The 22,624-nt window shown below is 48.4% G+C and overlaps 1 protein-coding gene across 1 annotated transcript in view; it reads left to right on the forward strand.

Annotated features, from left to right (window-relative positions):
- The window catches only part of LOC311526712 (protein eva-1 homolog C-like), a 47,050-nt gene extending 27,519 nt beyond the window's left edge, over positions 1-19,531 (forward strand). The window contains exons 3-8 of the mRNA XM_084640010.1: positions 7,704-7,827; positions 8,493-8,645; positions 9,450-9,593; positions 10,616-10,687; positions 13,498-13,587; positions 19,086-19,531. Coding sequence (XP_084496136.1) covers positions 7,704-7,827; positions 8,493-8,645; positions 9,450-9,593; positions 10,616-10,687; positions 13,498-13,587; positions 19,086-19,471 — 969 coding nt within the window. The 3' untranslated portion in view covers positions 19,472-19,531. The remainder of the gene's footprint in view (positions 1-7,703; positions 7,828-8,492; positions 8,646-9,449; positions 9,594-10,615; positions 10,688-13,497; positions 13,588-19,085) is intronic.
- Positions 19,532-22,624: the final 3,093 nt, after the last annotated feature.

Below are 22,624 nucleotides of genomic sequence, written 5' to 3' on the forward strand. Positions count from 1 at the left end.
CCATCAACCTCAGCCTAGACCAGTCCACACAAGCGGTCCATTTCCTAGACACTACTGTGCTAATAACAATGGTCACATAAACACCACCCTATACCGGAAACCTACTGACCACTATACTTACGTACATGCCTCCAGCTTCCATCCAGAACACACCACAAGATCCATTGTCTACAGCCAAGCTGTAAATTACAAACATATTTGCCCCAATCCCTCAGGCAGAAGCAAACACCTACAAGATCTCTATCAAGCATTCTTAAAACTACAATACCCACCTGCTGAAGTGAAAAAACAGATTGACAGAGCCAGAAGAGTACCCAGAAGTTACCTACTACAGGACAGGCCCAACAAAGAAAATAACAGAATGCCACTAACTGTCACCTTCAGCCGCCAACTAAAACCTCTCCAGCACATCATCAAAAATTTACAACCTATCCTGAAAAATGGGCAGCATGTGACCTCCAGAAGAAGAAAGGGGAGTGTCCATGTACCAGCAACGCAGATACAGGTAAGTAACCGTTTTCATGTTCTCTCCACAGGTACTAATGTGGAGAGTGGACTAGATGATACATCTGAGGGAAGGGAACAGAAGGAGACTCCGCCGATTGGAAGGCATGAGATGCACTGTCCTAGGGTTGGGGGTTCCACGACCACCGCTCCCAAGAGAAGGAGGCGGGTGGTGGTGGTCGGGGACTCTCTCCTCAGGGGGACTGAGTCATCTATCTGTCACCCCGACCAGGAAAACCAAGAAGTCTGCTGCTTTCCAGGAGCTACGATTCACAATGTGACAGAGAGACTGCCGAGACTCATCAAGCCCTCAGATCGCTACCCCTTCCTGGTTCTCCAGGTGGGCACCAATGATACTGCCAAGAATGACTTTGAGCGGATCACTGCAGACTACGTGGCTCTGGGAAGAAGGATAAAGGAGTTTAAGGTGCAAGTGGTGTTCTTGTCAATCCTCCCCGGGGAAGGAAAAGGCCTGGGTAGACACCGTTGAATCGTGGAAGTCAACGAATGGCTCCTAGGTGGTGTCGGAGAGAAGGCTTTGGATTCTTTGACCATGGGATGGTGTTCCAAGAAGGAGGAGTGCTGGGCAGAGACGGGCTCCACCTAACAAAGAGAGGGAAGAGCATCTTCGCAAGCAGGCTGGCTAACCTAGTGAGGAGGGCTCTAAATTAGGTTCACCGGGGGAAGGAGACCAAAGCCCTGAGGTAAGTGGGGACACGTGGGATACCGGGAGGAAGCACAAGCAGGAGCGCGCGAGAGGGCAGGGGTCTTGCCTCATTCTGAGAAAGAGGGACAATCAGCAAGTTATCTCAAGTGCCTATACACAAATGCAAGAAGCCTGGGAAACAAGCAGGAAGAACTGGAAGTCCTGGCACAGTCAAGGAATTATGATGTGATTGGAATAACAGAGACTTGGTGGGATAACTCACATGACTGGAGTACTGTCATGGATGGATATAAACTGTTCAGGAACGACAGGCAGGGCAGAAAAGGTGGGGGAGTTGCACTGTATGTAAGGGAGCAGTATGACTGCTCAGAGCTCAAGTATGAAACTGCAGAAAAACCTGAAAAGGAGTACTTGTGGCACCTTAGAAACTAACCAATTTATTTGAGCATAAGCTTTCGTGAGCTACAGCTCACTTCATCGGATGCATCCGATGAAGTGAGCTGTAGCTCACGAAAGCTTATGCTCAAACAAATTGGTTAGTCTCTAAGGTGCCACAAGTACTCCTTTTCTTTTTGCGAATACAAACTAACACGGCTGTTACTCAGAAAAACCTGAGTGTCTCTGGATTAAGTTTAGAAGTGTGAGCAACAAGGGTGATGTCGTGGTGGGAGTCTGCTGTAGACCACCGGATCAGGGGGATGAGGTGGACTAGGCTTTCTTCTGGCAACTCACGGAAGTTACTAGATCACAGGCCCTGGTTTTCATGGGAGACTTCAATCACCCTGATATCTGCTGGCAGAGCAATACAGCGGTACACAGACAATCCAGGAAGTTTTTCAAAAGGGTAGGGGACAATTTCCTGGTGCAAGCGCTGGAGGAACCAACTAGGGGCAGAGCTCTTCTTGACCTGCTGCTCACAAACCGGGAAGAATTAGTAGGGGAAGCAAAAGTGGATGGGAACCTGGGAAGCAGCGACCATGAAATGGTCGAGTTCAGGATCCTGACATAGAGAAGAAAGGAGAGCAGCAGAGTACGGACCCTGGACTTCAGAAAAGCAGACTTTGACTCCCTCAGGGAACTGATGGGCAGGATCCCCTGGGAGAATAACATGAGGGGGAAAGGAGTCCAGGAGAATTGGCTGTATTTTAAAGAATCCTTATTGAGGTTACAGGGACAAACCATCCCAATGTGTAGAAAGAATAGTAAATATGGCAGGCGACCAGCTTGGCTTAACAGTGAAATCCTTGCTGCTCTTAAATACAAAAAAGAAGCTTACAAGAAGTGGAAGATTGGACAAATGACAGGGAAGAGTATAAAAATATTGCTCGGGGATGCAGGAGTGAAATCAGGAAGGCCAGATCACACCTGGAGTTGCAGCTAGCAAGAGATGTTAAGAGTAACAAGAAGGGTTTCTTCAGGTATGTTAGCAACAAGAAGAAAGTCAAGGAAAGTGTGGGCCCCTTACTGAATGAGGGGGGCAATCTAGTGACAGAGGATGTGGAAAAAGCTAATGTACTCAATGCTTTTTTTGCCTCTGTCTTCACGAACAAGGTCAGCTCCCAGACTACTGCACTGGGCAGCACAGCATGGGGAGGAGGTGACCAGCCCTCTGTGGAGAAAGAAGTGGTTTGGGACTATTTAGAAAAGCTGGACGAGCACAAGTCTATGGGGCCGGATGAGCTGCATCCGAGAGTGCTAAAGGAGTTGACAGATGTAATTGCAGAGCCATTGGCCATTATCTTTGAAAACTCATGGCGATCGGGGGAAGTGCCGGACGACTGGAAAAAGGCTAATGTAGTGCCCATCTTTAAAAAAGGGAAGAAGGAGGATCCTAGGAACTACAGACCAGTCAGCCTCACCTCAGTCCCTGGAAAAATCATGGAGCAGGTCCTCAAGGAATCAAATCTGAAGCACTTAGAGGAGAGGAAAGTGATCAGGAACAGTCAGCATGGATTCACGAAGGGCAAGTCATGCCTGACTAATCTAATTGTCTTCTATGATGAGATAACTGGCTCTGTGGATGAGGGGGAAGCGGTGGATGTGTTGTTCCTTGACTTTAGCAAAGCTTTTGACACGGTCTCCCACAGTATTCTTGTCAGCAAGTTAAAGAAGTATGGGCTGGATGAATGGACTATAAGGTGTATAGAAAGCTGGCTAGATTGTCGGGCTCAACGGGTAGTGATCAATGGCTCCATGTCTAGTTGGCAGCCGGTATGAAGTGGAGTACCCCAAGGGTCAGTCGTGGGGCCGGTTTTGTTCAATATCTTCATAAATGATCTGGAGGATGGTGTGGATTGCACCCTCAGCAAGTTTGCAGATGACACTAAATGGGAGGAGAGGTAGATATGCTGGAGGGTAGGGATAGGATACAGAGGGCCCTAGACAAATTGGAGGATTGGGCCAAAAGAGATCTGATGAGGTTCAACAAGGACAAGTGCAGAGTCCTGCACTTAGGACGGAAGAATTCCATGCACCGCTACAGACTAGGGACCGAATGGCTCGGCAGCAGTTCTGCAGAAAAAGACCTAGGGGTTACAGTGGACGAGAAGCTGGATATGAGCCAACAGTGTGCCCTTGTTGCCAAGAAGGCCAATGGCATTTTGGGATGTATATGTAGGGGCATTGTCAGCAGATAGAGGGACGTGATCATTCCCCTCTATTCGACATTGGTGAGGCCTCATCTGGAGTACTGTGTCCAGTTTTGGGCCCCACACTACAAGAAGGATGTGGAAAAATTGGAAAGAGTCCAGCGGAGGGCAACAAAAATGATTAGGGGACTGGAACACATGACTTATGAGGAGAGGCTGAGGGAACTGGGATTGTTTAGTCTGCAGAAGAGAAGAATGAGGGACAATTTGGTAGCTGCTTTCAACTACCTGAAAGGGGGTTCCAAAGAGGATGGATCTAGACTGTTCTCAGTGGTAGCAGATAACAGAACGAGGAGTAATGGTCTCAAGTTGCAGTGGGGGAGGTTTAGGTTGGATATTAGAAAAAACTTTTTCACTAGGAGGGTGGTGAAACACTGGAATGCGTTACCTAGGGAGGTGGTGGAATCTCCTTCCTTAGAAGTTTTTAAGGTCAGGCTTGACAAAGCCCTGGTTGGGATGATTTAGTTGGGGATTGGTCCTGCTTTGAGCAGGGGGTTGGACTAGATGACCTCCTGAGGTCCCTTCAACCCTGATATTCTATGATTCTATGATCCCTCACTCTCACAGATCTTGGGAGACAGACCAGTCCTCATGTATAGACAGCCCCCCAACCTGAAGCAAATACTCTCCAGCAACCACACAACAAAAACACTAACCCAGGAACCTATCCTTGCAACAAAGCCTGATGCCAACTCTGTCCACATATTTATTCAAGTGACACCATCATAGGACCTAATCACATTAGCCACGCCATCAGGGGCTTGTTCACCTGCACATGTACCAATGTGATATATGCCATCATGTGCAAGCAATGCCCCTCTGCCATGCACATTGGCCAAACCAGACAGTCTCTACGCAAAAGAATAAATAGACACATATCTGACATCAGGAATCATAACATTCAAAAACCGGTAGGAGAACACTTCAACCTCTCTGGCCACTCAGTAAAAGATTTAAGGGTGGCAATCTTGCAACCAAAAAGCTTCAAAAACAGACTCCAACGAGAAACTGCTGAGCTTGAATTAATATGCAAACTAGATACCATTAACTTGGGTTTGAATAGAGACTGGGAGTGGCTGGGTCATTACAACATATTCAATCTATTTCCCTATGTTAAGTATCCTCACACCTTCTTGTTAACTGTCTAAATGGCCCATCTTCATTATCACTATAAAAGTTTTTTTTCTCCTGCTGATAATAGCTCATCTTAATTAATTAGCCTCTTACAGTTTGTATGGCAACTTCCACTTTCTCTGTATGTATATATATATATATGTATCTTCTTACTATATGTTCCATTCTATGCATCCGATGAAGTGGGCGGTCGCCCACAAAACCTTGTGCTCTAATAAACTTGTTAGTCTCTAAGGTGCCACAAGTACTCCTGTTCTTTTGCAGATACATACTAACATGGCTGCTACTCTGAAACCATTTCAGACAGTTGACAAGAAGGTGTGAGTAACAGTAGGGAGAAATTAGTATTGGGGAAATTAGGTTTAGGTTTTGTAATGATCCAACCATTCCCAGTCTTTACTCAGGCCTAATCTGATGGTGTCCAGTTTGCAAATTAATTCCAATTCTGCAGTTTCAGGTTGGAGTCTGTTTTTGAAGTGGTTTTTTTTGTTGAAGAATTGCCACTTTTAGGACTGTAATTGAGTGTCCAGGGAGGCTGAAGTGTTCTCCGACTGGTTTTTGAATGTTATAATTCTTGATGTCTGATTTGTGTCCATTTATTCTTTTGCGTAGAGACTGTCCGGTTTGGCCAATGTATATGGCAGAGGGGCATTGCTGGCACATGATGGCATATATCACATTGGTAGATGTGCAGGTGAACGAGCCTCTGATGGTCTGGCTGATGTGGTTAGACCCTATGATGGTGTACCTTGAATAAATATGTGGATAGAGTTGGCACCAGGGTTTGGTTCCTGGGTTGGTGTTTTTGTTGTGTGGTTTGTAGTTGCTGGTGAGTATTTGCTTCAGGTTGGGGGGCTGTCTGTAAGAGAGGACTGGCCTGTCCTCCAGGGTCTATGAGAGTGTGGGATCGTCCTTCAGGATAGGTTGTAGATCCTTGATGATGCACTGGAGAGGTTTTAGTTGGGGGCTGTAGGTAACGGCTGGTGGCATTCTGTTACTTTCTTTGTTGGGCCTGTCTTGGTAGTAGGTGACTTCTGGGTACCCTTCTGGCTCTGTCAATCTGTTTCTTCACTTCAGCAGGTGGGTATTGTAGTTTTAAGAATGCTTGATAGAGATCCTGTAGGTGTTTGTCTCTGTCTGAGGGATTGGAGCAAATGCGGTTGTATCGTAGAGCTTGGCTGTAGACAGTGGATCATGTGATGTGGTCTGGATGAAACTGGACGCATGTAGGTAAGTATAGCGGTCAGTAGGTTTCCGGTATAGGGTGGTGTTTATATGACCTTCGCTTATTAGCACTGTAGTGTCTAGGAAGCGGACCTCTTGTGTGGACTGGTCCAGGCTGAGGTTGATGGTGAGGTGGAAATTGTTGAAATCTTGGTGGAATTCCTCAAGGGTCTCCTTCCCATGGGTCCAGATGATGAAGATGTCATCAATGTGGAGCAAGTACAGTAGGGGTGTAAGGGGATGAGAGCTAAGGAAGTGTTCTAAGTCAGCCATAAAAATGTTGGCGTACTGTGGGGCCATGTGGGTACCCATTGCAGTCCTAAAAGAGTCCTAAGCAGTAATCCTAAAAGAGATCTAGGGGTGATAGCAGATCTAGCCCACTTTACAGCTAGGAGTTGCAACTATCTGCTCCTACCCCTTGGCCAAAGCCATACTGTCAGGTGGTGGCGTGAAGAGGAAGAACATCCTTAGATAAGGATCAGCAGGAGAATAGACCCACCATGGAGGGAGAGGCCCAGCAAGAAAGCAGCCAGGGAGGCCACCTGGAGTTAAGTACATTAAAAATAGTTTCCTGTATCTTTACATCTTCTTCCTGCTGTGAGAGTGGCTGGCCCAGAATGGGATTAGGCCGGCCCTTCCTGGATTAATGAGAGGCTCAGAATTTAGCAGAGAGCAGCAGAGTTGGGGAGAGGAGCTCTGTGCTCAGTAGATGGCCCTGACACCAGACTGGGCCTGCAGGATTTCTTAGAATTGACCTTGTCAATCAGGATCGGATCACTCCTTACCACTGTGTGTGTTGGGTGTTATGCATGTCTCCTTTGGTTTAGCTTTATGCAAAGGCCTGTGGTCACACTGCTCATCACAGGGCAGTATGGCCAACCCTGAGCAGCACAAATCATAGTCAAGCCCAAGAAGGAGTGTGGGGAGAAGTGGAAGACGATTTGAGGAAAGGTTCAAAGAGCTAAACTAAGGAGGAGAGCTCCTGATACAAATATGGGTAGGCTGTAAACATCATGATTTGTGTCATTCCCAGAGAGCTGTGGCTATACGTCCTGAGATGAAGTGAAGACAGAGGGAAGTCAGGGTGGCCTCTTTCAAATGTGGCAGCCACCAGGACAATACATTAAACAGCCTGAAAAAGGAGGGGAGTCAGTGGGAGCAATTGAACTAAAGTGATATTTCATTGTAAGAGATTCCAAAGCCATTGTGATCATCCAGTCTGCTCCACTGGGTACTGTCTTGTCAAGAGGAGATTGCTGGCTTGGTAGTTTTTAAAATGGTTTGAAAGGTTCTTATGGAGGAAACGGTCAGCTATAGAAGGCAGCACTTGCGTAGTTGTTGCAGTCTGATGCTTTGCTAGCAACGTAGAGCTTGGGAGTAGCAGCAGCAGGTCCCTGTCACCAGGGCTACGTGCACTTTGCCTGGCTTTCTTATTATAAAGGTATTCTAGGGTATGCCTATGTGGCCTCAGGATTTCTAATGTTAAATTCATGTCTGTCTCCCCATCTGCCCCCGCCCCTCCACAGAAACTTCTGGATGAGTGCCAGGACCAGCGCTGGTGTCAGTTCTCTGTGCATAGCCCAGTGTTTGGGCCAGACCCGTGTCCCGGGACACGCAAGTACCTAATAGTTTCATACAAGTGCAGACCAGGTGAGTTCTGCAAATGGCTTTAAAGTGCAAAGGAGGGTGTCATTTAGCATCCTCTCTGGTTTTTCCATAGACTATTGGTGCAGTCAGCACTATAAGTGTACCAGAGGCAAAAAGGGGATTCATTGTCTTTGTCGAGCCATTGTCAATTAACCCCACCTGTCTCTTGGACAGATCATCCTACTCCTGGAGAGAGAAGGAGATTATAATTTTTTTTCTTGCCTTGCAGTAGTATTCCAAGGCCTCAGTCCAGATCAGGCCCTATTGGACAATGTGCTGTGAAATCACACAGGAAGACAATGTTCTCCATTAAGGAGCCTAAACTGTGCCATGTGATTTAGGTGACACAGATAAATAGTCAAAGCAAACAGTTTGCAAAAATCCCATAGGATGAAAAATATCTGCCAAATCGTTTAAGCAAATGCTAACAAATAGCTAGTACATTCACCAGTTGCCGAGACGACAGCAAAGGGAATTGCTCAGTCTCTTAGTTTCTTCTTGTTAGGTGTTTTATATATTGATTGGGAAGGGATGCTTTTAGGCAAATGGGAGGAGCTCAGAGCTGCCACTTCAGAAAGGACCGCATAAAATTTGCTCTCTGACTTTTGGAATGGTAAAGGCCTAGCTGTTAATGCTGCAACAGAATATTGTGTAATGTTGTTTCCCAGCTAACCACCGCATTAAGACCGTATGTGAGAATGACAAGCTGAGGCTGCAGTGCAGGGCTAAATCCATCCTAGCAATTTACTCTGCAAGCTATGGCAGATCCATGAGGGGCAAACCAGAGTGCGACTCTGCAAACAGGACTGGACCCAATGTAGGTATGTTGGGAAGGTGTGAACTAGAAATCTGACTGGGCCCCTTTCACATTGAAGAATCTGGAACTCATTACCAGGGGATGTTGTGGAGGCCAAAAGTGTAATTGGGTTAAAAAAAGAAGTAGATAAGTTCCTGGAGGATAGGTCCATCAATGGCTATTAGCCAAGATGGTCAGGGATGCAACCCCATGTTCTGGGTATCCCTAGCCTCTGATTGACAGAAGGTGGGCATGGACAGAGAATGGATTACTCGGTAACTACCCTGTTCAGTTCACTCCCTTTGAAGCACATGGCACTGTCCACTGTTGGAAGACAGGACACTGGGCTGGATGGACCATTGTTCTGACCCAGTGTGGCCGCTCTTATGTTCTTAATAAGTAATTATGCTGTCAGAGACGTTACATTGGGCACAGCTGTATCACTGCTGTGTGGGCATTGAGACATGCACGTTCCCAGCCTATTGCTGGGGATAGGTGACTGTTGGGCGCTGGGATACGCAGTCTCTCAGCCAGCTCACTGCCATATGGGCTGAGGATGTATGCATATAATCAGCCGCATGGACACAATACATGCACCCTTCCTTCACAGCTAACTCCGTGCTCAGTGGGCAGGGAGGCATGCGCTCCTGACAAGGTCACCACTATGGGCTCATTCATGTACACTCCTACGTGGTGCATTTGAATGGGATATTACAGACCAAGTCTGGCTTTGGGTTACATGGTTTCCAGAAGCAATTTCTAAGCTTTTCTGCCTGCTGCTGGGAATGCAGGTGCCACAGCCTGGTGACCACCTGGTCTATATTTTCAGAGTGCTTAGCTCCTGATGCCTTGAGGAGAGTCTCTCGGAAGTGTCACAGGAAGGAGAACTGTACCATCTCGGCTAACAAGGCCACCTTTGGTGACCCCTGCTTCCCTGGCGAGAAAAAACAGTTGAGGGTCTCCTATACATGTGGTAAGAGTCCCAGGTCACCCTGACACTGCACTGGGGAGGGGCTGGAAGGACTCCAGCAAGTGCTTTACGATGTACAACACAGATCCCAGAGAGCAGGGGCATCTTGAGGACTAAGGGCACCCGTTGGCCTAGCAAGCCACTAGCGTAGCTGTTGAGGCTGCTGGGCAGGATCAGTTTAGATGAGAGTGGTGTCATGTCTCCTGCCTTGAGAGATGCTTGTGCATTCTGTCAGCAGCAGGCTGAGAACTATAGAAATGGCCACAAAGCCAAGCCCCTGAGAAACAGGGCAGATGCTGAGCAGCTGTTGCTCTGTCTTCTCCTCTTGGGGCATGGATCTTTAACCATGTGCATGCAGGTGCGGAGTGGGGAGATGGGAAGCTTCAGGGTGCATAGATACAGACAGAAAGTGAATCCTCAAATCTCCCCATTAGAGGAAATATTTTTGTCTTTCTTTGTAAGTAGCAAACTGTAAGGATCTAAGGGCTCATGAAAGCAAGATTAATATCCAACCAGCCAGGGCATGGGCAGGTTCTGTGCAAGCTGCCTCTGCCCCCATGGCTGTACCACATGCCAGCCTCCTGACCTGCAGCACCCCCTGGGACCTTTGTACAACTCTACCAATGTGCCTCTGTCCTGCCAGTAGCCCCCCTGCTATTTCAGCCCGGGATCTGCTCTCTGCCCACTACAGACGAGGATGACACGTGACTCACTGAACTCATGTCTTTGGTGGTCAAGGCCAAGGACATTATTTACCCAACCTGGCCCTCCCTCCTTGACCCACAGAATTCCCCCGGTCAGACTGAGGCTGGCTCCTGTGCTGTCTCCTTGCCCACTGCTTTGACATAGGGAAATATTTTGTATGTACATTTCTGGCAGTGGTGGTTGGTCCTGATCTGTCAATACACCCCTCACCTGAGGTACCTGTGCAGCCCTCATGTCTCCTCTCCATCCCTGGCTGCTACCCGCATCCCAGGGGTTCTACATGAGCTGCCCTTTCAGTGCAGTCTCCTTTCTCATTACAGTGCCAAGGCAGCTGCTCGAGGAGGTGGGCCAGGATTCCCCAGACCCCTTCTCGCTCTCCGACTACACACATGGTAAACACTTGCTGTTCCCCTGGGGCTGTGCTGTGTGGGCTAAGAAAGGCTCTTGTTTGAGTGTCCGGTTGGGGTTTCCTGGCTGGCTGGGGACTGCATGTATGTGATGTGCCAGGCTGGCTCCTCTCACACAGGCTGTGCGCAAGAAGGTTTGCCCAAAATCTGGCTCCTGCATCGCAGTGAAGGGGGAAGTCCCTGAGCCAGGCACTTCTACCCTCCATGAGGAATGCAGACTGAGCCCAGAGAAAGGGAAGCAGAAATCTAAATCAGGGCCTTTTCCCTTCATGGATCAGGCTGATGGTCACAGGGGTCACAGAGATCCAGTTCATCTGCCTATCCTAGATGTGCAACAGAAGGAGGGCTCTATTCCTTTATTTAGGCACACAGCCTCTGTGTCTCCTGGGTGTGGGAAATTACTTTGAGCTCCCCGGCCTGGTTATGCAGGCAGTTCAGTGCAGTGCTGTTCACTAGGATGTCTCATTCAGTCTTTTATTTCTTAATGCTGTTCCATCAATGCTCTTGCTAGACCCCGCTCTGCCCTGTAGCGGCCCCTCTCCACTGGGAATTCATTCACCGGGTGTGACTGGTTGGATCACAGAAACCCCCTTGGGGCTGCCACCTGATGTGCCAAGACTACTTCTGCCCCTGCCTTTCTTGCCAGCTTGGGACTCCAGAACCCTGCCTGGCTGTATCAGACACACTTGCCAGCCACAAACACAGACCCAGGTCTGAACCACATCCTACAAACGCAAGCTTAACTGAGAGCAGCTTACAGAAGTGTGCCTGTCTTTAACACTCAGATGCCCAACTCCCAATGGGGTCCAAACCCCAAATAAATCCTTTTTACCCTGTATAAGCTTTAAAAAAAATCCGATGAAGTGAGCTGTAGCTCACGAAAGCTTATGCTCAAATAAATTGGTTCGTCTCTAAGGTGCCACAAATACTCCTTTTCTGTTTGCCCTCTATAACTCTGAGAGAGAGAGATGCATAGCTGTTTCCCTCCTCCCTGCCCCCCAAGGTATTAATACATACCCTGGGTTAACTAATAAGTAAAAAGTGATTTTATTAAATAGAGAAAGTAGGTTCCAAGTAGTAACAAACAGAACAAAGTGAATTACCCAGCAAAATAAAATAAAACACACAAGTCTAAGTCTAGTGCAGTAATAAAACTGAATACAGATAAAATCCTCACCCAGTAAGCTTCCTTTTACAGACTCGTCTCCTTCTAGTCTGGGTCCAGCAATCACTCAAACCCCATGCAGTTACTGTCCTTTGTTCCAGTTTCTTTCAGATATCCTTGGGGGTGGAGAGGCTCTCTCTTTAGCCAGCTCAATACAAAATGGAGGGGTCTCCCCGGGGTTTAAATAGACTTTCTCTTGTGGGTGGACACCCCCTCCTCTCTCCTATGCAAAGTCCAGCTCCAAGATGGAGTTTTGGAGTCACCTGGGCAAGTCACATGTCCATGCATTACTCAGTATTTTTTACAGGCAGCCCACATGGTATCTTGAATGTCTCCAGGAAAACTTCTTATGTGGATTGGAGCCTTCCAACATCCATTGTTCATTAAATGCTTCTTGATTGGGCACTTAACTTTGCAAATTCCTTTCTAAAGAAGTTGACCAAATGTCTTACTAAGGTTATTTAAAATCAGCAAGTATACAGCCAATATTCATAACTTTGAATACAAAAATGATACATGCATACAAATAGGATTAATAGATTCAGTAGATCATAACCTCTACAGAGATATGTTACATGGCATATGTAGCATAAAACATATTCCAGTTATGTCATATATACACATTCAAAAGCATATTTCCATAAAGCCTTATGGGGGGCACCGTCACACCGGGTTTGTTCTCTCCTCGGTATCACACACTCTCCCAATGGACCCCAGCTCTTCCTGGGGACTCCACCTTCTCCTTGACTAAGGGCAGGTTTCAGTCCCCATAGTTATCTGGGTGTGGACTAGGATCCCAGCCCAACACTGCAGGATACATTTTGCCAGTGGCAAAAGAGAAGTGGAATTGCTCTGTGAGGCCTGTCTCTTTGGTGTATTTGTAGCACCCTGCACGGTAGCAGTGGCAGTCAGGTTGCACTGGGAGTTCATGCAATGGCAGATGAATTAGAGAAAAGGCAGCTGGTGGAAGGCTAACAAGAACTGGGAAGAGAACTCTTCCCCCTGCACTGCCTCCACACACACTTAGCTTTGTAACATTTTTTCATGAGCAAAACCAAGGTTGCAAAACCAGGAGTGAGATCTAGAGGATGTGGCCAAATGGTTTGGCAATAACATGGGGTCTCTGGAGGGGAGATGACAGATAGATACAGACCAGCCAGGAGAAGTGAGCAGAGTGGCAGATAGGAGAAGCTCTGAGACCCACAGAGGAGGGGTACCACAGAACATAGCAAAGGGGAGCAGACTGTGGAAGAGTTAAGGGAAGAACAGATCCAAGGGGCAGAGAAGTGGCTAGGAGCAAAGGAATACTAGGAGGAGCTATAGCAGAAGGTTTGGAACATGGCATGGAGGAGAGAGAGACGGTAGTGGGGGAGCAAAGAGTGGGAACGCAGACAATGGAAGGCACTGAGAGTGGACAGGAAGAACTTAGGAATGGGATGGCGAGGATCATGAAAGAGAGACGTGCCGAGTGCCTGGGAGGAGCAAAACCGAGGAGGGAGGGGTGGGAGTGAAAGTTGGCAGATGTGTGGTGACAGGTGAAGGTTGAAGTCCACAAAGTGGATGAGGGCGTTGAGAAGCGTCTCACCCCTGTACCCTAGCCAGTAAGACCATGTCCCCTTGTTCACTGCAGGTGGCTGGTACCGTGGGCCGAGGCTGTCCAGGCTCCATGAAGATCTGATGATTTTTACTAGCTCTCTGGAAATGTTTGCCCACCTCTGGGGTACGTGAATTCTCTGAGCATGTGCACAGTGCTCTGTGGAGAGGGTGTGGGCAGAGAGTCACATTCCACTCTGTCTCTCTTGCTTTAGTGTGCCGGGAGACATGGACATGTTAGGGGGCACTTGGAGAAGAGCCTGCAGCACTGTGCGTTCCCTTTATGCCCATTAGTGCCCCTCTGGTGTAGGCTGGCCATTGAAGCCACATCCAAAATGCTGCTGCAGGGGTGGAGCAATGTCATGGAGACTCAAGGACTGAATGACCCCAGGGTTGAACTCTCTCTCCCTCAGGCAAGGAGACAGTACTAAGTCTATCTGAGAGAGGACTTTAAAGAATGTGATTCCTGCTGAATTCCTCACTCACTCTGGGAAGAAGCAAAGATGCCAGTCTGGTTGGCCACTTGTTGGAACTCCATGGCCACCCCTTTCCTGGCCCCCTTCCCTTAGGGTGTCTGCACACTGCAACCAGGGGGGCGGCTGCGGCACATGTAGACAGACCCAAGTTGACTTTAATCTAGCTAGTTCCAACAGCAATAGCAGTGAAGGTGCATCAGCGCGGGCTAGCCACTCAAGTAACATACCCAGGGTCCTGGGTGGAGTTGTACAGCCCATGCTGCTGCCCATGCTGCCGCAACTTCCTTGCTATTGTCACTGGAGCTAGCTAGACCAGAGCTAGCTTGGGTCTGTCTACACGTGCTGCAGTCACACCTCTGACTGCAGTGTAGCCAGACCCGTAGCCTTTTGCAGGATATTGATTTGCATCCGTTTCTGTAGAGAGAGAGAGAGAGACAGTGCCTCACAATGTTTATTGCTCAGACCCCCAAGCTCAGTGTGAGCTGTACCATTTGGCGAACTAGCTCTCCATTCTGGAAAGTTACTAGTGTAAATGAGTTACAAAGTAACTCCTGGAGTTACCAGTCCACTCACTGTTTGCCTTGCCCCCACCCTGCCAGGAGTCAAACCCATTTTTGATTGTGCTAGTCAGAGAAACACAGAATTTATCCTGCTGGAATAAACCAATGCCTTCCAGCCCGGCACCCTGTCTCCTATTGGGACCAGTGACAGATGCTTCTGAGCAAGGTGTAACACCCTATACTGTCTGTCCCTTGTTCATCAGCAACTCTGCCAGCTAACAACTGGAACAGTTTCCTTTATTACTGACAACACCTCTCCTGCCCCTGCTCCTGAGGACACGTTGCCTTCTGCTGGAAAGGAGCTAGTCTCAGCTCCTCCCATACTTGGAAGCACGCTGCTTCCCTGTGTTACAGAGTCACAGGGATCCTCACCCACCTCAGTGGTTTCTGAGACTCCCTCCCCCTTCTCTGGACTCCCCTTTGGGACATATTTCCCTATGCTTCCTAGAGTGGGGGCTGTCTCTGGTTCATCTGCAACTTACTGGTAGCTAACTACCTGGACAATTCTCTCCCTGGCAGCCATTACATCCCCATCTTTTCCTAATGTGGTGTTGCCTGTAGCTGCAATGCAGAAGCTGGTCTCAACCACTCTCACACCTGGAAGCATGTGGCTTCACCCTGCTGCAGAGGAATCCAATTCCCTCAGCAGTTCCTGAGACCTTACCCTTTCCCTTGGGGTCCCAGCATGAAACTCCCTCCTGCTGCAGGCAAATACTTTAACCTGAGCTACATGGAAAAATCATTACCAAGAAGCAGGTCAACTAGGAGGTGTTCCATTACCCCTACAGTCAAAATGCTTTCCAAAACTTCCAACACAACATGGATTTGAGCTAGTGGTACAAGGAATCTGCTTTCGCCCACCCCCACAATCTCTGCCATTTGGCAAGGTAACATACTAGCCTTTGGGACCACACTCTGCTTAACCAGAGAGATCTGGGTCCTGTATCCCTCTGCCCCATGTACTCCCTGCCATTAATTCTGACAACCTTAACGTGCTCCATTCTGGTTCTGCAGAGGCTAATCTCACAAAATCAATACGATAGGGTTCAATTGCTTGTGGGGGGGCTCTGTGTTGAGGACAGCAGAACTAACATGAGCTATTGGTTGCCTGCTTCCTCCTAGCACAGGGCATTTATTTCTCAGATGATCAGTGGAATTACACTGATAGCATCTTATGGGCTCTTCTGTTTTTACAGGAGGTTTGGGATGAGGGTTAGAGGAATGGTTTTGGGGAGGTGAGTACCCAGCCTCCCTCCCTCTTGATAGGGATAAAATGGGATCTTCCCTTCCCACCAGCTTTAAACACCTCTGTCAGTGCTGTTTTCAATAGATGCCTGGGTCTGTTCAAAGGCATCAGCTAGAGACGCCAGCTCCATCCACAGACTCACAGCTTTGTCCCATAGACACTGCTTTACATCCGTCTTACATATGCCTAGGAAATGCTCTTGAGCAACAAGATCCAACATTCCCTCAAGGCTTGTAACACCTTTGCTCCTCACCCACTTTCCCATCAAATCTTTCATTTTGTTCACATATTCCCCATTACTCATACCAGTATCCCTCTCAAGATTCCTAAATTTAACTCTGTGTTTCAGAGGTAATCTGAAACCTTTGCAAAACAGTGTTTTTAAATTTACAATAGTCTAAAGCATCCTCAATAGGCATTTCATTGAATACATTCAGAGCTTTACCAGTTAATTTTGCAATCAGGGTAGGAATTCTCTTGGCATCAGGGATCTCATGCACTGCACACAGCCTTTCAAAGGTAGTCAGATATTCAACAATATTATCTGTCTCCTTGTATGCAGGACATAAATTGTTCCAAATTGTGGATTTTTGGAGTGATGGGAATCACTGGGGTCGGTGTGTTCTGGTGCTGCTTCTCTAGCAGGTCCAGTTGGTGTTTTCGCTCTGTTTCTCTTTCCTCCTGCTTCTCCTTTACCTCCAGGTCTTTCAGTTCCAATAGTCTCTGATCAGCGGTGGCAGGTTTGTAGAAATTTTGGTGATGCTCAGAACCCGCCCCCCCCAATTCCATCCCCCGCAAACTGCACCCCACACTTGCCTAAGCCTCTGGGAGGGAGTTTGGGTGGGAGGAAGGAGGTCTGGGGTGCAGGCCCTGGTCTGGGGCAGGGGATTGGGGTGCAGGACAGGTGAGAGGTTGGGCTCTGGGAGGAAGTTTGGGTGGGGGAGGGGCTCTGGGATGGAGTTTGGGTGCTGGGTGCAGGCTCTGGGGGTGCAGGAGTGGGTGAAGGGTGCAGGCTCTGGGAGGGAGTGCAGAGGGCTGGGGTGCAGGCTCTGGAAGGGAGCTTGGGTGTAGGCTCTTGGCTTGGGCAAGGGGTGGGGGTGTAGGAGGGGGTGAGGGGGGCAGGCTCTGGGACAGAGTTTGGGTGCTGGCTCTGGGCAGGAGTGCAGACTCTTGGAGGGATCTTGGGGATGGGAGGGGGTGCAGGCTCTTGGAGGGAGTTTGGGGACCAAAGCAGGGGTGCAGCGCTTACCTGGGGCTCCTAGGCAGAGCATGTCGGGAGTATCCATGTGCTGCTACCCCAGGCACTGCCCCCGCAGCTTCCTATTGGCTGCAGGGGCGCTTGGGGCGGGACACAGACCCATCCTGCGCAGGGGCTGCAGGGAGGGGGCGGCAGCAACATGGAGCGAGCAGGCAGGAAGCTGCCCAGCTCCGCTGCGCTGCCGGTGGTGAGTGGGGACCCTGGGCTGTTTTAAATGGCCCAGGGGACGTGCGGGGCGGGGGCACGCAGGGTGGAAGGCAGGGCCGAGGGAGAGACCTGGCCTCAGACATTGCCGGAGCCGGGCCCAGGCCAGGAATAAGACTCGCCGCTCATGTTTCTCTCTCCTTTTCTGCAACCTGTAGTCTAAAAAGCTCCAGCTTTGCAATGGCTTCATTATTTCAGTCAGGTTCCTGCTTTTCTGTCCCTACTTCCCTTTCTCGAAATAAGCAAACAGAAAATAACAAATCAGTAGCCTCCTCCTCACTGTCCTTAGCCACCACACTTAAAGCCTCACTTAAAATCTTTACACCACTGTATGAAGTACAAGTCTTGCTCATAGAATCATAGAATATCAGGGTTGGAAGGGACCTCAGGAGGTCATCTAGTCCAACACCCTGCTCAAAGCAGTACAACAAGCTGTGTATTTCACCCTGCTTGCTGCGCCACTTTGATGGGATCCCCAGGGTGCAGCCTGTGACGGTGGGACTGCTGTGCCCCCTGAACACTCTCCCAGCCCGGGCTGTCTCTCACAGTGCCTTGCAAGTGACAAGCAGCAAGCCCCTCCAGGCACTGTGATCACTCATCATAACAGCATGTGGAGCCCCACTCCCAGCTATATTACATGAATACTCCCAGGGCCACTCATGAATCACACAGGGAAAGACACCAGCCCAATCCTCCCAGCCTTGCACCTCAGGAAATATACCATCTTGCTCTGCTCAAGAAGAACAATGCAGATTTATTAATTGGTTCACCAATTGGTTCATCAATGGAAAGTGGATATACACCAGCCTTTGCAAAACATGAGCAGATTTGCCACACAATTCATACAAACTTACTGGCAAAGATAAACAGTGAAACAAATTTATTGACTACAAAAGATAGATTTTAAGTGATATTAAGTGATAGACAAAAAGTCAGAGTTAGTTACCAAAAGAAAAGAAAATATAAGCACGCAGTCTAAACTCTCAACCCCATTAGACTGGGCAACATCTAGATTAAGCAGTTTTTCTCACCTCACTGGATATTGCAGTCCTTAATATACAGATTTGTCCCTTAAATCTGGGCCAGTCTCCTCTGTTGGAGTCTTCAGTTTTCTTCTCAGTGTCTTTGTTGATTGCAACATAGGTGGGGGCAGGAGAAAGGCCCAACATGGGCCTGCTATGTTCTGCTTTATACCCTCACTCCCATGTGCTTGGGGAACACTCAAGTCCAAGCATGTCTGGTGGGAATTGCTGAGCCTCCAAGGCAAGGTTGAGCAATTCCCCTGGTGTGGCCTCACGCAGGTAAGTCACTGAATTGTAGCTGCCTTGTTGGACAATGGCTGTTGATGGGTTGTTTCACACCCCGCCCGGGCGTTGGTTACTTTCCTTGGTGTTGCCTCTGGGAAGCTAATATCTGGCTGATTCCCCAATTTACAGCATGTTTTAGTGACAACCATACAACACAATTCTCATAGCTTCATATGCATTAATGATACACATATATGGATAGATAAATGACTTTCAGCAAATCATACCCTTTCCCCTGATACCTTACAAGGCATGTTTTATATGTAAGATTCTGATTATATAAAAATGAGGAATATGGGGGTTACAGGACACTCCCTCAAGGTATAGAATGTCACACTCTCCTAATTCCATAATATGTTATCATGGGGAACAGGGGAGGTTCCTTCCTGACCCCTATACTATGAAGAATGAGGATTGAGGGCCCTTGTTCTTTTACATCCCTTCTTCCCACTTGCTCTCGTGCTTGCTCAGTAGGGCTACAAGACTGGTAGCTCATTGCTAAGGAGAATGATGCCTGTTGCTCTTTAGGAGTAATTCATATTCTCTTCTGACGTGTTTGCACTTCTCTCCTTAGGTGTCCCCGAGAAAGTGGGCCTCTATTTTCTGTGTGGGGTTTCCGGGGGCCTGGTGTTCCTGCTTTGTATCTTCAGCCCCAAAATGGCCTTCATACAGGACATGAAGGAGGTCTTAAAAGACTCAAAAGTGGGGAGCAGCTTAGAGCTGAGCCGGGGCAAGTTACAGGATGACCACAATGAGGATAACCACAACGATGACAGCTCCTCAGACTCCTCGTTCCGCCACCTCAGCCGCACCTACCATGCATCCAACATCTTCAGCCCAGAGCTGACCGCAGCCCTGGAGGGTGCTGCTGAGCACAGGGCCCACGAGGGAGAGGAGATCTGGATGCTCAAAGAGTCCAGCCCCTATGCTATTCACAAACTCAAATCTGCTACCAAATGAGAACAAGGAGCAGGGGCCACCCGTCAGAGCAATGAGCCAGCACTGGCTCCACATCAGCAAGCAGCTCTTCCTGGAGTGGGGGCGGGGTGGGAAGGGAGACAATTTTCATCTCTGGGGACCCAAACTCATAACAGGCTTAGGTCATGTGCAACGAGTATGTTGATAACAGTCTGATCCCTGACAGAGATTTGTCATGACTCAAACAAAGCTAGGCAAACTAGTATACATTCTGTGAACGCCATGTAATAACTTTCCTGCTATAGAAACCATACATTCCATAATCAGTATTTATATCACACACAACAGAAGCATATTTGTTATGATTGGCAGTCTCTGCTCAAGAGGCGAGCTGGTTGGAGAAATGAAGACATAACCATATTCACCAGAATATACAGTTCTGTTGAAAGCAAAACGTTTCACAAAATGGGGTTGAATTCTTCCTGAACTTTGTTTAGGAAGAAATACATGGGGGAAAACGGATTCCAACAATGTTGAAATGACCTGTACCAACATTTTCAGAATGAAACTTTTTTGATTTTTTTTGTTTTGAAACAACTTTTAGTTTCAATTTTTTTGCATTTTGTAGTAAATACAAAATTTTTATAATACAAAATGAAAAAAGTAAAAATTGAAACAATATGTTTCGCATGTCCCCAAAAGAAATATTTTTTGGAATGTTCCTTTGCAGAAAACATTGAGATCTTCAGTTTAGGAAAAACAAAAATTGTGAAATCTCAAAATCCTTCTGTCCTCCCTGAGATCCTGGTTTAAAACAGCAGGGAGTGCTGCAGGGCAGGATTGAATGGGATTGTCTGTCATTTCAACTGGAAGTTCTGACTGGGAATTACCCTGGTTTGGTTACCAAGAAGAATCCAGAAGTGGAAACCTTGCATTGTCATTAGAGTTGGGTGTTTGTCAGTGAACTATCTCAATAATATCAAGCAAGAAATCAGACTGGTACACTATGTGGTGTTTTGTCTGATTTCTTGGTGACATGTGACTAATTTTTAGCCAATTAATGATGCAGTTCATACTGAATGCTCTGCTTACTCATGGTTGTGTTGCAGTCAATTGCTAACACTCAGTTACTGTTAATTTCTTGGCTATAGGCCTATTTATAAGGCCCCTTTATCCTCCTTTTCACTCATTCCTGTCTTCTGTTTTTTATTCCAGTTATGTCATTTTACATTACAATTCATGGTCAATGTTCCTTAATGATATGTGATAACATTGTGTGGATAGAGAGCCAAGGAGATCAGAGTCTGTTTTTTGGCGTGTATGGGAAAATCAGTAAAGATGCATATTCTAAGTAAAAATGAGAGAGAGAAAGGGAGGAATGAGTAAGACAGACAGTGCTGTGTGAGGCACTGGACTAGAACAGAGGTGGGTACAAGAGGTCAGAGCTGTGCAAGATCCAGTGCTTGAATTAGCAATGCTACAGACAAGGTTGAGTGTACTAGGAACAAACAGGGGTCAGTACCACCATGTTGCATGACGGACACTTGACAAAATTACCTGACTTAGTGACTGACATTGGCGGAGGGTTATGTCATTAAGTCATTCAATCTGTAAAATAGCGCACACAATTTTCCACACTGAAAAAAAACAGTAACCTAGTATGGGAATGGGTTTTGAAGCAACCGTGTAACATTACTGGCCTTTGCTCTAATCTTCAGGGGGTTGATTCAGAGCCGCCTGCAAGGCCTGGGAGTGGAAACCAGGCAGTGCAATGGGTAGGACCATCCCTAGCTATTCTGGGGCCCTACGCAGCCCCCCTCCCGCCCCCCCCATCCCCCCCGCGGTGTGTGTATGTGTGGCCCCAGGCGTCTGTGAGGGGACTGGGCTGGCTTGGGGAGCTGGAGGGAACCACCCCCCAGCACTCACTGGCGGCGAGGCTGGGGCCAGGACGCTGAACTTCCTGCCACCGGTGAGTGCAGGCCCACCCCTGCTGTACTCCTCAGGGGTGTGGGGGTAGGGCTGGGGTGGGAAGAGGCGGAGCTAGGGCAGAGCAGGGGCGGGGGCCACAGGGAAGAGGTGGGGCAGGGGCTGGAGCAGCACGCAGCTGCGCAGGGCACCAGGAAATTTAGTGCCCCACATTTCCTGGTGCCCTACATAGCTGCATCCTTTGCGTATGGGTACAGATGGCCTTGGCAATGGGGTCTCCCCTTGGTTTGGGGGATGAACCCCTCGTGAGCTCATAAAGGGACAGTGCCCCGAGTTGATTGCCTTGATTCACAGCAATTCACATGCAGATAAACCCGAGCAGCCCAGTTCTCATTTCAAAGTGCCTCTTCAAAGGTGCAGCCAGCTCCTTGCTACTCCCTGGGGAAGTGGAGATTGACACAGTCTCAATACCTCTGAGAACTGCATGAAATATTTGGCTGGTGCTATTTAAATGCGGAGGGGGATTTTAACGCAAACAGGGCCTGGCCAGGCGTAAGGAAAGACCCCTCTGCGAGATCAGCTCCGTGCACTGCCATGAGATCCCAGGCCAGCCCGCAGGAGAGCGGCCCCCAAGGGGGAGCATTGGGGAAGGCTGGATCTTGGCACAGCCAAGAGGCCCTCTCCATGTTCCCAACCCCCTGATCTACCAGGAAAGGGCAGGGCTCTGCGGGGCGGTGCTAGGCGCGGGCACTGCTGCTGCACCCCATTCTCGCTGACTCTGGGTAGCTATGGGGTATGCGCCTAGGAGCCCTGTGGCAATTTAAAAGGGCCTGGGGGCTCACAGCCACTGCCACTACCGCCAATAGGCTGGGAGCTGCAGAGTCAGCGCTCAGGGACGGGGGACAGAGGCAGCCTGCAGAGCCACCTGGCCATGCCTCCGCCAGCAACAGCAGGGACGGAGAGCCACTTGTGGGGAGCCTCCCAAGGTGAGCGCTCCCATGGACCTCAACATTTTTACCATGGACACTTGTGTACGTGTACAGACACGTTGCTGACCCCTAAAAATAAACTGGCAGATGAAGTTTTGCCTTCTTCTGTCCCCAGCTGCTGTTTTCTGTCCCTCAATTTCTGGAAGACCAGTTATTGCCCAAAAGAAAAATCACACTCAGAAACACCAATAATGTGCTATGCACTTGTAACGTATCAAACAACGTTGATACACTTACTTTCCATAGCTCGAGGTAAATGAATTATCCCTTCATGGTGTTT

The sequence above is a fragment of the Lepidochelys olivacea genome, assembly GCF_965140295.1.
Source record: "Lepidochelys olivacea isolate rLepOli2 genome assembly, chromosome: 9".
In the NCBI taxonomy this organism is placed as follows: domain Eukaryota; kingdom Metazoa; phylum Chordata; order Testudines; family Cheloniidae; genus Lepidochelys; species Lepidochelys olivacea.